This window comes from Solea senegalensis, unplaced genomic scaffold, assembly GCF_019176455.1.
Source record: "Solea senegalensis isolate Sse05_10M unplaced genomic scaffold, IFAPA_SoseM_1 scf7180000017388, whole genome shotgun sequence".
In the NCBI taxonomy this organism is placed as follows: domain Eukaryota; kingdom Metazoa; phylum Chordata; class Actinopteri; order Pleuronectiformes; family Soleidae; genus Solea; species Solea senegalensis.
The window spans coordinates 4,267-19,763 of NW_025322376.1; the positions used below are offsets into that span (position 1 = coordinate 4,267).

Consider the following 15,497-nt stretch of genomic DNA (forward strand, 5'->3'; position numbering starts at 1 on the left):
ACAAAAACAAAGATAAGTATTATTTTCTATTTAAAAAAAAAAAAAAAAACTTATCTAAAGTTTCATGTGTTTGACTTGAAATTGTCTCACTGGTATCTTTTGATTTTGTGTGTTTTAACAGATCCAAGGACGACGACCTTCAAGAGGACGAACATCAAGGACCAACAACAAAAACAAAGATAAGTATTATTTTCTATTTTAAAAAAAACATATCTAAAGTTTCATGTGTTTCACTTGAAATTGTCTCACTTGATATCTTTTGATTTTGTGTGTTTTAACAGATCCAAGGACGACGACCTTCAAGAGGACGAACATCAAGGACCAACAACAAAAACAAAGATAAGTATTATTGTCTAGTAAAAAATAAACTTAACTAGAGTTTCATTTGTGTTTGACTTGAAATTGTCTTCACGTGTCTCACTGGTATCTTTTGATTTTGTGTGTATTAACAGATCCAAGGAAGACTCAAGGAAAGAAGGAAAACGTTGAGGCTAGTCTTGAAAGAAATGTGACAATGGCGACATGGATGAAGAATTACCACAAAGGAAAACTTCTGCTTCAAAATGCACCGCCTGACTGGTTTGTCTGTAGAAATATGGTGGCGCACGATGGCATCTTTGTAAAGCAAGGCCTTTGCCTAAAGTACGTATAAAATCTTATTCTAAACATTGACATCCAAACCATTTTTATACAGTCATACTAAAATACAACCTGCTGTTTTAAGCTGAAATCTGCTATTATACATCCTAATCAGCGCAACATGGCCAGCAGCAGAACAGTCAGCATCAGCAGCAGGACCTCCAGCTGCAGCGGCAGAACAGTCGGAAGCAACAGCAGCAGCAGTGGCAGTGGTGTTACAGTGAGAAGACAGTGTCACTGTCTCTCACCAACTTTTGCACTGTTTTTGAGGTTTGTCATTTTGGGTTTTGCATGTGTCTTTGTGTGAGTTTTATATATAGATTGCATGTTTTAATAATGTTATAATAACATGTTTTGATAATTGAAATAACGTCTGTCTGTCTGTCTGGTTTGTCTGTAGAAACATGGTGGCGCACGATGGCATCTTCCGTAATGCAAGGCCTTTGCCCAAACTGAAATCAGTTATTATAGATCCCAATCAGCGCAACACAGCCAGCAGCAGCGGTGGAACAGTGAGAAGCAGCAGCAGCGACGGAACGGTGAGAAGCTTTTGAGGAACTACCGAAGACACTTTGGAAACACAGCAGCAAAGATGTCCCTCTCTGACTGGCAGGAAAAGAACTTGAAAGCCCACGCTCGCTTTTCCAAAAGTCCCCGTCCCTGAAGACACAGTCTCACACCAACTTTTGCACTGTGTTTGCAGTTTTGCATGTTTCTCTTTGTGTGAGTTTTATATATAGATAGCATGTTTTAATAATTTTATAATAAAAAGTTTTCATAATTGAAATAATGTCTGTCTCTCTGTCTGACCCTTGACCTAAAACAAAATGTCCGTCTGTACTTTGTTTTGCTTATTTTAACCATAAAAGGGCCAGAAAATTTCTTGTGATATAAGTGCTTTTGCCAAGTTTTCCTGAATAACTTTCAATATCTGGCAGTTAATCACAATTCACTCCATGTTGAAGTAGTGTATTAACAATTTTGAATGAAGAAAAAAACCAGTGTCGGTGTGCACATACACCAGGTGGGTGTGTTACATTTAATATTTAAACAGTATAGAACACATTTAGTGGAGGGAGTGGGAGGGGCTTATGAGTTATTCTCTTTTAAAGGGTGATTCCTCCAAAAATAGCACTCAATCCTTTAATCCTTTACCAGAAAAAAGTCCTCCAAATATCTTTTTAAATTTTTTTTTACAAATCTCCAGTGTTTCCCTGCACCCGACGACACATGCCGAAAGAACTGCAGGCACCCTCGAAATTTCGGCACGGAATTGCCACTCTAGTTAGGTGCCTGCAGCAACAAGGCATACTAGTGAGAACCTAGAGTTCTCACTAGAATGCATTGTGCGGAAGCACATCTTGATATTCCACTTGCGTTTTTTCAGATTATTATTCTCGCGCCCCCCAAAAGTTTGCCGCGCTACTCCTCCCGCAGCTTTGAGAAAACCCCAACACAAGTTACATCAAAACGTGCGCCTTCACCGGGAATCGTGTGCTATGACTTTTCTAAGACTTTCGCGTAACCATGGCGACAGAAATCGCGAAAATGTAAAATAATTTCCACTCACACAATAATGGGAAACCGAAAAAAACCAAGCCCACTTTGGAGCATCACAGTGTCGTCATACTTTAACGTAGAAACGTGGTTGGAACTTTAAACGGGTCACAAGACTTGGGACTTTTCTGACCTAAGTCAAAGTTTTGATACATGTTACGGTTTTTAAACAATCGCAGTTTACGTTTTGTACTTTTTTTTTACGTTTTCAGATTTTATAATGATTGTGTGAGTGGTTTGTGAAGTGTGTGGGCGGATCGCTAGAGTGGCCCACTCTAGCGAGATCCAGCAAAATAATCACCAAAAATCTCTAAACAAACTCTTCTCCTGCCCACAATTTTCAACCTACACTGATAATTTTTACATCAAAACGTTGCCATGGGCGTCGTCTAACCCTGTGTGTGTTTTCATGTTCATATGACTTGTAGTTTTTCTTAAAATCACCTCAAAGCGCGGACAACTCCGGTCACACTCTCCATTGACTCCCATGTTAAAATGTCTGCTTTTGAGTTCTGGAAAAATCAAGACGAGGGTGATTTTAAAACTGTGATTTCTCTGTCAATTCTTGCCCGTTTGTCACAAATTTAAATGTGGGAGTTGCCGAAAGCCTCCTGACGCTCACAAACCAAAAATTTTATCTCTATCATCAACCGTTCTTGAAATATGACAACTTAAAAACATGCTGTTTTCTCTGATTTCTCTGCTGGTTTTGGAGAGATAGAGACAGTCGTGTGTTTGCGTGTGTGTGTGTGCGTGTGTGTAAGGAGCAGAGGGGACTTTGGGAGGGGCTTGTCAGTCTCTCTGTATTCTTCCACCCAAAACTTTGACGTCTAACTCCTCCCACAGTTTTGAGAAAACCCCCACACATGTTATATCAAAACGTGCGGCTCGACCGGGACTTGTGTGCGATGACTATTTCTAAGCGTTTCAAGTAACCATGGCGACAAAAATCGCAAAAAACTGCCATATAACTTCCACATACACATGAATGGGAAACAGAGGGGCTTGTGAATCTCTCTCCCCCTCTCTCCTTTAAAACTGGGTGACTCCACCAAAAAGTACTTCCAAGGTGGATTGGATCCAAATCATATAACTTCCACATGCCGCAAGAACTGCAGGCACCCTCGAAATTTCGGCACGGAATTGCCGATCTAGTGTTAACTTGTAATCCCCCTTCACGAAAGTTTGCCGCGCTTCTCCTCCCACAGTTTTGAGAAAACCCCCACACATGTTATATCAAAACGTGCGGCTTGGCCGGGAATGGTGTGCTATGTCTTTTCTAAGCGTTTCGAGTTACCATGGCGATAAAAATGGCAAAAAACTAAGAACTATCTTCCACTCACACAACAATGGGAAATGTGTGCGTGTTGCACCAGTGACAGACTCTGTTGAGATTCAGAAATAATCAGAGAAATCCTCTAAACAAACTCCTCTCCTGCCCACAATTTCCAACCTACACGGACAATTTTTACATCAAAACGTTGCCATGGGCGTCGTCTAACCCTGTGTGTGTTTTCATGTTCATATGACTTGTAGTTTTTCTTAAAATCACCTCAAAGCGCAGACAACTCCGGTCACACTCTACATCCACTCCCATGTTAAAATGTCTGCTTTTGAGTTCTGGAAAAATCAAGACGAGGGTGATTTTAAAACTGTGATTTCTCTGTCAATTCACGTCCGTTTGTCACAAATTTAAATGTGGGAGTTGCCGAAAGCCTCCTGGCGCTCACAAACCAAAAATTTTATCTCTATCATCAACCGTTCTTGAAATATGACAACTTTAAAACATGCTGTTTTCTCTGATTTCTCTGCTGGTTTTGGAGAAATAGAGACAAGCGTGTGTGTGCGTGTGTGCGTGTGTTTGCGTGTGTGTGTGTGCGTGTGTGTAAGGAGCAAAGGGGACTTTGGGGGGGACTTTGGGAGGGGCTTGTCAGTCTCTCTGTATTCTTCCACCCAAAAGTTTGACGTCTAACTCCTCCCACAGTTTTGAGAAAACCCCCACACATGTTATATCAAAACGTGCGGCTCGACCGGGACTTGTGTGCGATGACTATTTCTAAGCGTTTCAAGTAACCATGGCCACAAAAATCGCAAAAAACTGCCATATAACTTCCACATACACATGAATGGGAAACAGAGGGGCTTGTGAATCTCTCTCCCCCTCTCTCCTTTAAAACTTGATCTTTTAAAGGGTGACTCCACCAAAAAGTACTTCCAAGGTGGATTGGATCCAAATCTCCGGCCATATAACTTCCACATACACATGAATGGGAAACAGAGGGGCTTGTGAATCTCTCTCCCCCTCTCTCCTTTAAAACTGGGTGACTCCACCAAAAAGTACTTCCAAGGTGGATTGGATCCAAATCATATAACTTCCACATGCCGCAAGAACTGCAGGCACCCTCGAAATTTCGGCACGGAATTGCCGATCTAGTTATTATTATTATTATTATTTCACATTTACAAGATTAAAGTCGTAAATGTACGACTTTAATCTCGTAAATTAAGACTTAATTCTCAAAGTCTGTAAATTTTAATACTCTGTCGTAGCAGCATAGCTCAAAAAGTAAGGGAATTTTTATTAAAAAAAAAAAAAAAAAAAGATTTAGGTGGTACAGTAATCCAAAGATCCAGAACTTTTAACTCGACACTGTGGGACTGAGCTCTCTGAGATCCTTTTTGGGTGTTTAAGTGACGCTGAGTTGAAGAACGTGCAAAATCAGGAACAAAGGATTATACTGATTCTGGGAGAAATAAGACATCACTCATAGTGAATCATTCATGTTTCATACTGACTGGAAGAATGATTCAATGAGCAGGTGTGACCTATTTTTGTTTGAACAGCTCATTTTGTGCTGACCTTGATGTTAATCTCTAACCTGCCTATTCAGCAGACAGACCACGTCCAAAAGATGGAAATTGTCTGACTCAAAATGAATTAAAATCCAGTGAATAGGTCTGTACCTTGAGGTATATCTGTGTACTGGGTGTCACAGTAAGGTGGGGCCCATCCGGGATTACAATGGCACTCTTTCTTGTGATTACAAACCTAACCCAAAAGATGGGATACAAAATGATTTAGACATGAGTCAAGCACTTTGGCACAGAATGGGTGAAATTGAAAACAGTTCCAACTGAATTCCTGTTCACTCACCCCATTACTGTTGCATTTCTTTGCACAATCTCCCTGTGCCCCGTACGCTGACAGATCCACACACCTGTTGTCAAGGCAAACCTGTAAATAAAGCAACGTCTCTTAGAAACACGTTGAGCGCGATTTAAAACAAAACATTGTGTCTCCCTGCTACAGGTTTTTTTTACCTTATTTGGTCCACATTTGGTTCCTTTGGGCACCATGTCAATGTTTCTGGTTTTATAGTCATCCACAACGAGTTTACATTCAGTGCCGAGCACAGTGTAGGCCGCCCTTTTACCCGTGATGGACTCACCGCCGCCTTGGCAAAACATAGATCCACACTTGAAATTCCTACAGACAAAAAAAAAAAAAAATGACAAGAAACAACCAATTGATCAAGGACTAAACTCTGCATGGAAACAATGAGCGGATTTAAAGAAACACAGAGTGTCCTGGGGCCTCGTTTATAAAACTGTGCGCCTGAAAAGTTGCCATACGTACGAAACAGTAATTAATTAATTAATTGGAGAAGGCGGGGTTTATGCACTATGCCGTAGCCAGCCACCAGGGCGTGATCCAGATGTTTTATCATCCATCTTTGTTTACAGTGTTTAATTTAAGAAAAATAGCTCTGCCTTTGGAACATTCAGTGCAATAACACTGTACATACTGTGCAGTGCAGGGGATGTAGCCAAATTTGGTGCTCCCGCAGTTTGCGCCTTCCTCGCCACGCGTGGTCAGTTCAAAACAAATATTAGGCCCAACCGTGGCTCCTGAGAAAAGACGAAATTCAGTTATTAGCGTGGCAGCACATTTACGAGGAAGTATGAAAGGTCAGGGTTGACACAAATAGAAAATGAGAAAATATCACATCAGTTTTTGTCAATTTATCACTTCTCACTTATACGATTCTTCGTTTTTTTTTTATTGGAAACATCAGTGTGCTGGACGTACCTTGTCCAAACATCCTCCAGCAGTGCTGCTCATGAGTGGGACACTGGCCGTTGTAGCAGTAGCCCTGCGCCTGGTCGTAGCACGGTTTGCCGTTCATCTCAAAGCTGTCTTCGGGACAAACCTCGGACATGCCAGTACAGTATTCGGGCAGGTCGCAGTCACTGGACGACCTCCTGCACACACTTCCAGCACCTTTGAACTGTGGGTTAAAGTTGAGGGTGGTCAAATGTGATGAACTTGATAATCATTTAAACTGTGAGCATACTTAGTTCCTGTATTTCCTGTGTTTAATTTCGCATGGCACCTGTGTTTAAGGAAAGATGTGGTGAAATAGAAATAGTGTGCTATCACCTTCTCCTTCCTGTTTTTATTACGCTGCTGCTGGTTCAGTGGAGTTTACAGAGTAACCTTGACCTGTGGCTATTTTATCACCCACGTTTCCCCTGAAGCAGGGTGTGCCTGTGTGACTCAGTGTGCTCTGACTAAAACCTCTCAAGAGTAGATGAGTGAAGTGTGGTCCAGAAATGTGATGATATTTGCTTCAGGTCAGTTATACAGTGTCTGCGTGTCAAATCACCACAACAGTCTCAAAGAGTTTTATTTTCACTGTGTTGTTAGAGCTGCAGTGTGTAACTTTTTCTTTGTTGATATTAGCCTGCCTCTGTTTGTATGCTGTGTCCTCTGCCATGCAATACTCTCAGAGCTGACTGAGAAAGTGTTTGTGTGTTTACACCAGCAGTCCAGAGGCGCAAGGGGGCCAAGAAGTGTTTCTCTCATCAAGCTGCAGAACCACTGGGTTCTTTTCAATTCTGTAACTTCTCATGGGCACTTCAATGAAAATGTTACTGTTGGCTCCATCTGTTTTGTCTATCCTGTCCTGGTGTTTATATGTCATGTCAGTTTAATCCAGATAAGGCCATAGTCCGACTATGACAACTTGCAGACGTGTGACTCCTGCAGTATCTCTCTATAAGCTGCTGCGTGTTGAATCCTGTCGACCTTACGGCGGCGAGACGGATCGTGCTGTGGTCCTGGATGTTTCGTACCTGCTGTACGTGTTAATCGTGATACAAATTAAATCGAGCATGGCTCCGGTGGTTGTCGTGTTGTCCATAAAGAAAGACACCGCCACCTTCTCTACGTTGTCTCCTTCTACTTCCGAGTCAAAGAACTGGGAGGAAATTTTGGTGCACGCACAGAATGCCAAGTCTGACTAAGCGTATACATGCAGCAGTAATCGGACTATGAATCACATTATCACAGGTACGTTAGCTCCATTAAGACTAGACTAATGTGTTTACATGAGTCCTTAGTCTGACTAAAATCAGACTTTTAACATGCGTGTAAACACACTGACTGAGATAGAGTTGTGTGAAACGTTAATCAGCATTGTGTGAGAAGTCATTTTTTGCAATGGTTTGAATCCAGCCTGCATTTGTTTACATTTAAATGTTAGGCACTACGGTTTTATGTCATGGCTCAGAAATCTGGTTGGAAATTAAGTTTTGGCCGAAAAATAAATATATATATATACATATATATATATATATATATATAAGAATGTACTTTAATAGCCACATGGCAGCTGAGTAAAAAGCAGTACCTGACAGTTGTCACAGCATTGTCCATGAGCACACTGGGATCCCTCAGTCAGACGACACGTTGAGGCATCGCAGCAAAGGTTCCTGCATTCCTATAAAATAACAACATTTTTTACAGTTGTGTCATGTTAGTGTTTTTATTCAGTGAAGACATAGTTCAGATTTAAATCTTTCACAGGAGAAGCATCTCTGCCAAGAAACAATCTGATAATATATGAGCACACAGGAAAACTATTTTAACTCTTTAGGGTCAAAATCACAGCTCAGCATGTTCATTTTCTGCGTCCAATTATTCACTCTGCAACAGCAGACACGTCCTACACATCCCAGTATCTTCTTTCACGGAAGGATATATTTCATATTTCACACGTCATAAAAGACGACTCATGAGCTGCAACTACCTACATTAGCCTCTGCTTAGAGAGTTTACCTCCACAGTGCCACAATCACACTCCTCTCCAGGGTCTAGCAGGGCGTTGCCACAGTGAGGCCCCGCAGCGATGGTCCTGATGGGGTTTGGTTTATCCAAGCAGCTGGGTTGAGCTCGTTCCATGAACTCAGCAAGCTGCTCCACGCTGCAGCTGCTGAAAAACTCTGGGAATGCTTCACTTCCTGTCCTGAAGATGAGCAGAGAGATCCAGGGATGAAATAATTAATTGTTGGGCTTTTAGTTTAAGACGTGGGTTCAACAGTACACAGAACTCATTGACAAAGTGATTCATTTCATTAATTCCATTCCCGTCTCCTGATGCCCCAGAGCCACTTAGTGCCCTTTCAACTTCTTTACTCAAAGTATCGAGTTATGGAGATGATGAAGAATATTTTACAGCTCAGTCTGAACAAAACTGCAGTCAGTGACTGAAGCTCAGAGAGAGAAGTGAAAAATAGTCATTTGACTCGGTCATGACAGTTCATTCTATTGTAACATTGTTAAAGTGCATCACAGGCAGCTCATCAACATGGCCTGCTGTTGTTCCTCGCAGGTTACATTAAGGCTAAGGCTCAGCTTTCTGGTCGCCTAAGTCAAATATATCTCAACTCTAGCTGCTTCAATCTCAACTTCTCTTTACTAAGAGCAAACAACACATTACACCAGTTTCTGCATGTCATGTCTGCTACAGAACTGATTTAAAAATAGCTTTTAATGTTCTTTGTCTCTATGTTTGTATGAGAAGTCCAATACAAATACATTTTGGTTGATTGGCTGGCTCCTACTAAAGGTGTACAACCAAGGAAAGCAGTCCTTGATCCATCCAGAATACAGCAAGAAAATGTATGAAAACATTTACGTTACATGGCAAATAAAACAGGTTAATCATCCTCATTTACCTGAGCTTCTCTGCCATCACACAGTTTTCACTGCTGCACAAACAACCTGCAGCATCATGGGACAAGCCAAAATTATGCCCCATCTCATGAGCAATGGTGGAGGCAAGGCCGATTGGGTTAGCATGGTGATCCTGGTAGAGAAACACACGATATGTCACAAAATGTTGATCCATTTCCACGTAAATTCAGTTGTTATGTGGATTAATGTCATCAATTAGAAACCTGATTGACTCCACCCGAGTTTTCGGAACACATGGCGAACTTATTTGCCAACCCCACTGTGTCTTTTTCAAAATCTTTGCCTCTGTGGGAGACAAAAATCAGAGATCAGGTCAAAGTGGCAGCATGATTTGTGCTTCACACCTGCACACAGATTTCAATCATCCGTCCTCACGTCACAAACTGGGCATTGTCGTGCTTCATCCTCTGCAGGAGCTCGGTCTGGCGCCACATCAGGAAATTGTCCAGCGTGGTCTCCGAATTTATGTCCACGTCAATGTAGTCCTTGTACGTCCATATCTCTAATCCCACCAGCACGACGCGGATGTTCAGAGCTCGATACAGCTGCGGGCCAGAGGGAGACACGTCGTCAGGGACGACTGTTGACACACTGCCAAACAAACAGCTCACAAAAACATCAGCGTCAACTATCGAGATAAAAGTTACCTTGTCTACGTGATTAAGAGCTGCAAGAACACGAGATTTAGTCTGACTTCCATATCGTTTATACTAGAAGGAGAGCGGAGACAAACACGGTCAGAGTTATGTAGCAGTGGGAACGACAACGAGAAAATAATGAGATATGAGATACTTACCTCGGTGTTGTCAACCACCACAAACAGCTCGACAAACCGCTGTGTGACCGGTTTAGTATTCTGGAGAGAAACACACACAGAGAAACACATTGTTGATACTAATATTTATATCTTTCATATTATTTAGTATTACTCGTAAAAAAAAAAAATTACCTATACATGGTCACACAACATATCCATTATCTCACCAGTTATTTTTAGTTTTTCTTTTGAGTCATCACATCGTAAATGTAATTCATTATTCTATTGTCCAAGAATAACATTTTATGTGTTTCGGAAAAACACAGGAAAAGAAAGAATTGAAATAAGAATCGGATAGAATATGCGAGCATAAATAGATATACAAACGATATGAATATGATTTATTAAAAGTCAGTAAGTAGATAAAAATTTGAAGTCAGTTATATACTTCATGTATCTGCTATCCTTCTATGTACAGTACATCGATTTACCATAGTTATTTATTATATATTATATATTTCTTTTTAATGTAACCTTTATTTAACCAGGAAGAAACACATTAAGAGTTTTTTAAGTTTTTTGTCCTAACAAACAAACGGTCAGCAGCCATACATACAATCTTAAAGCCCCATAAATCAGAGATAAACATCAGATCAAGCCTTTAATGTTTTAAAGTTGACAATATAAAACATATAGTTGCAGATTTAGAGGAATTAGTTTTGAATTTCTGAAGAGATAATCCTTGTATTGATCATTTCCAACTTATTTATCAAAATCAGATCAAGATATTTCATCATAAAAGACACTAACATTTAAACCCCTGCCTTTACTGATACAGGACGCACATGAATTAGATTATGCAAATAATATCTGCAACTAGCAAAAATGAAGGAATGGAATGGATATGAGTGAATGGCGACGTCGCTCGTAGTGAGGAACCTCCACAAGATTCGGCATCAGCTAAATGTGCAGCTCCCCTCGCCTTCAGAACATTGCGAGATTCAGGCATTCATTTGCTCCCTCAGTCTCAGCAACAGCAGCAGCTGTTTCCAAAGTGTAAAAAGCTCTAAAAAGCCACAGTTCACTACGTGCTCAGCAGCAAACAGCTGGTGAGGAGCATTTAGCAACTACAGAGACACTAACTCCCTTCAGGAGGTGGTGGAGACCAAAAATGGAGATAAAAGAGAATGAGTATTCGGCTTAGATTCATCAGATGGGCACAAACATTGCCCAACATGGAAAATAGGTCAGTTAAGGCATAACAGCCAAGCTGCAGAACCTCACTTACCCACAATCTGGACCTGAAGAGCCCAGCTTGGTGAGGGACCTGGTCCCGGTCATACAGCACAGTGGTGTTTGACAAAGAGCCACATCTGGGGCGGCGGCTGATCTTCAGGTTTTCCTGTCGGTAAACGGCATGCTCTTCATCCTCTGACTTTCCCAGAGGCTCGATCAGGTAGAGCTGCTGCCGGGCCCTCACAAAGCCACTACATGTAGAGAAAAGTAACATCACTTTGTCCACAGGAGTGAAATGTGAGTCTGTACTGTCCACCAGTGCATTCTTAGCTAAAATAAAACTCTTGGTACAGCATAAATACACAGGCAACCTTAACATTCAACCAAGAATTAAGTTAATTATAATATAATAAATAGATACATTTAAAAGGCATATATGGTTTCTTTTAAATGGCAAATCACAATATCGTGCATCTCTAGAACCTCAACAGTAAACCTCTATAACGACCTAGCATTACGTATTAACAGTAGTAAAACACATGAAATACTGACTGCTTACTAAATGCCATGAAGCAACACATTTCACAAGCATTTCAGAAACTTTGGAGATTGTGTAAAATGTGGAAAATTACAAACAAGAAGTTTGAAAATCTATGAGGAAATCTCACCTAATGCCCGAGCAAATCCCCACGCTGACCGAAGAGTCCGTCACTCCTTCAATATGGCCGTGATAAAAGCAGTGCTCCTGGATGAAAACACACAAGCAAGGTTTTTATGTCGGCTCTCATATCTGTTTGTTTACCATGTTAACCATGAACCAGATTAGGAATGTGTGGTGTTTGCTTCACACTCAAGACACACACACACACACACACACACACACGCCAAAGTGTTTTTTTCAAAATATCCATGCAATGGTGCGACATTTATCTTATATTTGTGCAACCATATAAGGCCCAACACGTTCAATGTTAATTTCCAAGCAGGGAAAAACAAATAAACTGAAGCGCAAATATGATTTATCACTGATGAGATCACATTTTCAATATTCACAAGAAACAAAGGCAGAATCTCAAATTGTCACAACCACCTTGTCTTTTTAGAAACTGGAAAAAGCCTGAATAAAAACAGATGTAAATTTGAAATTATAAAAAATGTACCGGACAGTTAAAGTTTTCTGTCAAGGCCAGTGGTTTGTCTAGTCCCTGTATATTTATGGTCATCATATTTATTTATTATTCAGAAATAAATTCAATAAGACAAATAAAAGTGCATCAAGACTATACATACATGATATACTGTATATATAACCTTGGCTTCTACAAGGCTGGGGTGTGCAAAACACCCCAGACAGACAATGCTAACTCTGTAATACTGTAATGGTTTATTTGATGTAATCATGACGTCATTTATACGATCCTATGACAAATGATTGTGTAATCTAATAATAAGTAATATGTAGTTCGTGACACTGATCTCAGTCAACAAGGCTGAAAACAAAACCCCGCTTATACTTATGAGTGTAAGTCATTTTGTTGATGGAAAATCTCAGAAAATAGGCCAAAATCCATTTAAACTAAATAAGCACTGAGGTGGGTTAAAACTTACATTACATGTCATTTAGCAGACGCTTTTATCCAACGCGACTTACAATGGAATTGAGTACAATCAGCCAGGGTGGAGTCAAACTTGCGGCCATTGCGACTATGATATATTTCACACACAGGGTACCGGTCTTAACCACTGAGCCACTCCACCCCCTTACCTCACTTGGTGATGTTATGACTCGTTTCCCGTCTTCTGAATAGTGTGTTTCGGTGTAGCCTTTTCCAATAAGATTGCTATAGAGTGTGGGTGGAAAACGCACCAGATAAGAGAACATCATCTTTGTATAAATACAGTATATAGTCGTTGTAATGCATCTGATTTAGTAACAAGGAAACACGTTTTTATTAAAGAAAAACATAGTTTACTTGTTTTTCTCCAAGTGGATGATGTGGTTCTTCCCTTCAATGGCCAACTTATACTGCACCGTATCTGGGTGAAGCTGCAGAAAATTGTCCATCAGTTCAGCAGGTTTTACATGCAAAACCTTAACTAACTTAACTAACTAGTAGAATTACTCTGGCAAATCAGCGTTATCACATTTTAAAAGAGCATATGTTTTTATGAACTGTCAAATATCCATTATATCATTATATCCTCATAAAGTCATGAATAATCAGTTACCAAGTGTGTAAGTGTCAGATACATTTTGAGTCAAACTCAGATAAAGGAAAACAAGCACGTAACGATAAGTACATGTGTCACATGAGTGGACTTCAGAACAAAACTTGAGTTAACTGTCAGTTTAAATACACTTTAAAACATGTTTTTAAGTGAGCAGCCTCTGCTGTGCGTGATGACACAGGTACAGTCACCTGGTTTTCTCTCAGGCTCCTCCTCTGCCTCCCGTGCTGCAGCCTCTGAGGTCTGACCACTTCATACTGGTCCACGTGAGACAGCAGGGCAGAGCTGTGCACAACACAAACTACACACAGCAAACGACAACAACGTCGTCCAGAGTCACACTCACATCGAACATCGCCATACAGCAGGGGTCTCAAACTCAAATGACCTGGGGGTCAGGAGGGAGCAAGGGTGGAGGGACATGAGCTTAAACTTATATAACGATACTCCTTTGTGATAGGAAATTCAAACCGAATTTCAAAATAAAAGTGCTTGTTTTCATATGCAACACACTAAAAACGTAACTAGGATGCAAAGTGAATCTATTGATTTAAAAAGAAACAAACATAAATAACTCATTCTAACTTGATATTGTCTGGAGGGCCACATGAAATCAATTCAAGGGCTGCATGTGGCCCACGGGCCATGAATTTGACACCTCTGCTGGCATACAGTGTGGAGACAGTGAATCACACTTTAATCCTTATTTGACAGTCGGAAATGAAATATATTAAAACAGCCTAATAACTGTCAGCACCTCTAAATAATAATTTCTAGCAGGCATGGGACGATATAAAAATTTCCCGCGACGATTATCCTGACCAAAATAATTGTGATTCATGATAGTATTGTGATGACTGACAAAAAAAAGAAACTTTCGTCTCCACTTCCGTTGATCAGAAACATCTCAGATAGGATACATGTTTTTTTAGGGCTGAAACAATTACTTGACTAATCGATTTTTTTTTGAGTTGGACAGGGTTTTCTAGGCACTCACATTTTATGTTTTCCTTCATTCATGATAGAAATTCACCACGATTAACTTATTGTAAGTGCTTTTTGTCTATTGTCCCATGACTAATTCCTAGTAATATCATTCATTAGAAGAAAGAAAAGGTTTGATGGATGGATTAACCAATGAAAAACAATTTTATTTAACTTAAAGATCACATGTGAGGTTTACATGAAGTCAGGTGGTTTTCATACAGTAGAGACAATTTTAACGATATTAATAATAAAGTGATACACAAATCATTATCCTGTATCAGTAATCAGTTACACTACTTTTAAAGTATAGTTTAAAGTTAAAACTGTTGAGGATGCGGTCTACAAGTATTTGCCAACTGCACGATATACTTATATTCCTGATATTGCATTATTGATTTATTGTTCCCTCGTAAAATTGATGGATTGATGAGTCATTAAAAGACAAGATCCAGCTCACATGTGAATTGTACATGATGCCAGATGTTCTGAAAAAAAAAGCTTACTATTGAAACATTGAGGTTTAACAATAATAATAATAATAATAATAATAATAATAATATTAACTTATATAACTTAATAATCACTTTTTAAGACCACACAAACCCTGGGCTGGACTGTCTTTTATTTTGCATGACAGTCTTCGACAAACACTTCGTCAATTACACTTTTTAAAACCAGTTTTTACAACAATTGACACACAATTTGTCTTAATAACGGTGACATCGTTCACTTTTTAACTGAAGCGATTTTCCAGATCTCGGGGAAACAGAGAAGTTCCACAATAACCAGCGTAATAATGTTAATAATGATAGTCAAATACAATGATTATTTTAAAAAAATGTAAGATATAGTTGAGTACATACCACATGTCAGCCACAGCGACCACATGACGATGTCCTGTGTTCGGGCAGCGTTGCTGCTCCGCCGTTATTCCACCGTGAATCACCACCGCTCACCCAAGTCCCGCCTCCGGTAACGATTCGTTATCACCGCCTCACGCATAGTTACCGGAAAAGATGCCGTCAAGTTAGCCTGAAACACCACACTTCCGGT

General features: G+C 40.1%; 1 protein-coding gene and 1 long non-coding RNA gene across 2 annotated transcripts; one reads left to right on the plus strand and one right to left on the minus strand.

Moving 5' to 3' along the window:
- The first annotated feature begins 263 nt into the window (after positions 1-263).
- On the plus strand, positions 264-1,416 carry LOC122764411. The gene is made up of 3 exons (XR_006359669.1): positions 264-642; positions 755-909; positions 1,040-1,416. It is a non-coding gene; the product is annotated as an uncharacterized LOC122764411 (long non-coding RNA).
- A 3,408-nt stretch (positions 1,417-4,824) lies between these two features.
- Positions 4,825-15,422, minus strand: LOC122764410 (zinc metalloproteinase-disintegrin-like batroxstatin-1). Its single transcript, XM_044018559.1, has 18 exons — positions 15,308-15,422; positions 13,649-13,758; positions 13,202-13,275; positions 12,994-13,069; positions 11,897-11,973; positions 11,281-11,479; positions 10,032-10,091; positions 9,883-9,945; positions 9,611-9,780; positions 9,439-9,520; positions 9,217-9,347; positions 8,318-8,504; positions 7,890-7,979; positions 6,287-6,485; positions 6,003-6,105; positions 5,518-5,683; positions 5,351-5,431; positions 4,825-5,245 (listed from the first exon to the last, which is right to left on the minus strand). Exons 1-18 carry the CDS (start codon positions 15,330-15,332, stop codon positions 5,135-5,137), a joined length of 2,004 nt encoding a protein of 667 aa, XP_043874494.1. The 5' UTR covers positions 15,333-15,422; the 3' UTR covers positions 4,825-5,134.
- Positions 15,423-15,497: the final 75 nt, after the last annotated feature.

Excerpts from the sequence above, each read along its gene's own strand:
- LOC122764410 (XM_044018559.1), bottom strand. The coding sequence starts at position 15,332 with ATGTGGTCGCTGTGGCTGACATGTG. Across the intron at positions 10,092-11,280 it reads TCTTCAGGTCCAGATTGTGG|AATACTAAACCGGTCACACA; the intron begins GTAAGTGAGGTT and ends GTTTCTCTCCAG. Across the intron at positions 6,106-6,286 it reads CTGGAGGATGTTTGGACAAG|GAGCCACGGTTGGGCCTAAT; the intron begins GTACGTCCAGCA and ends GTCTTTTCTCAG.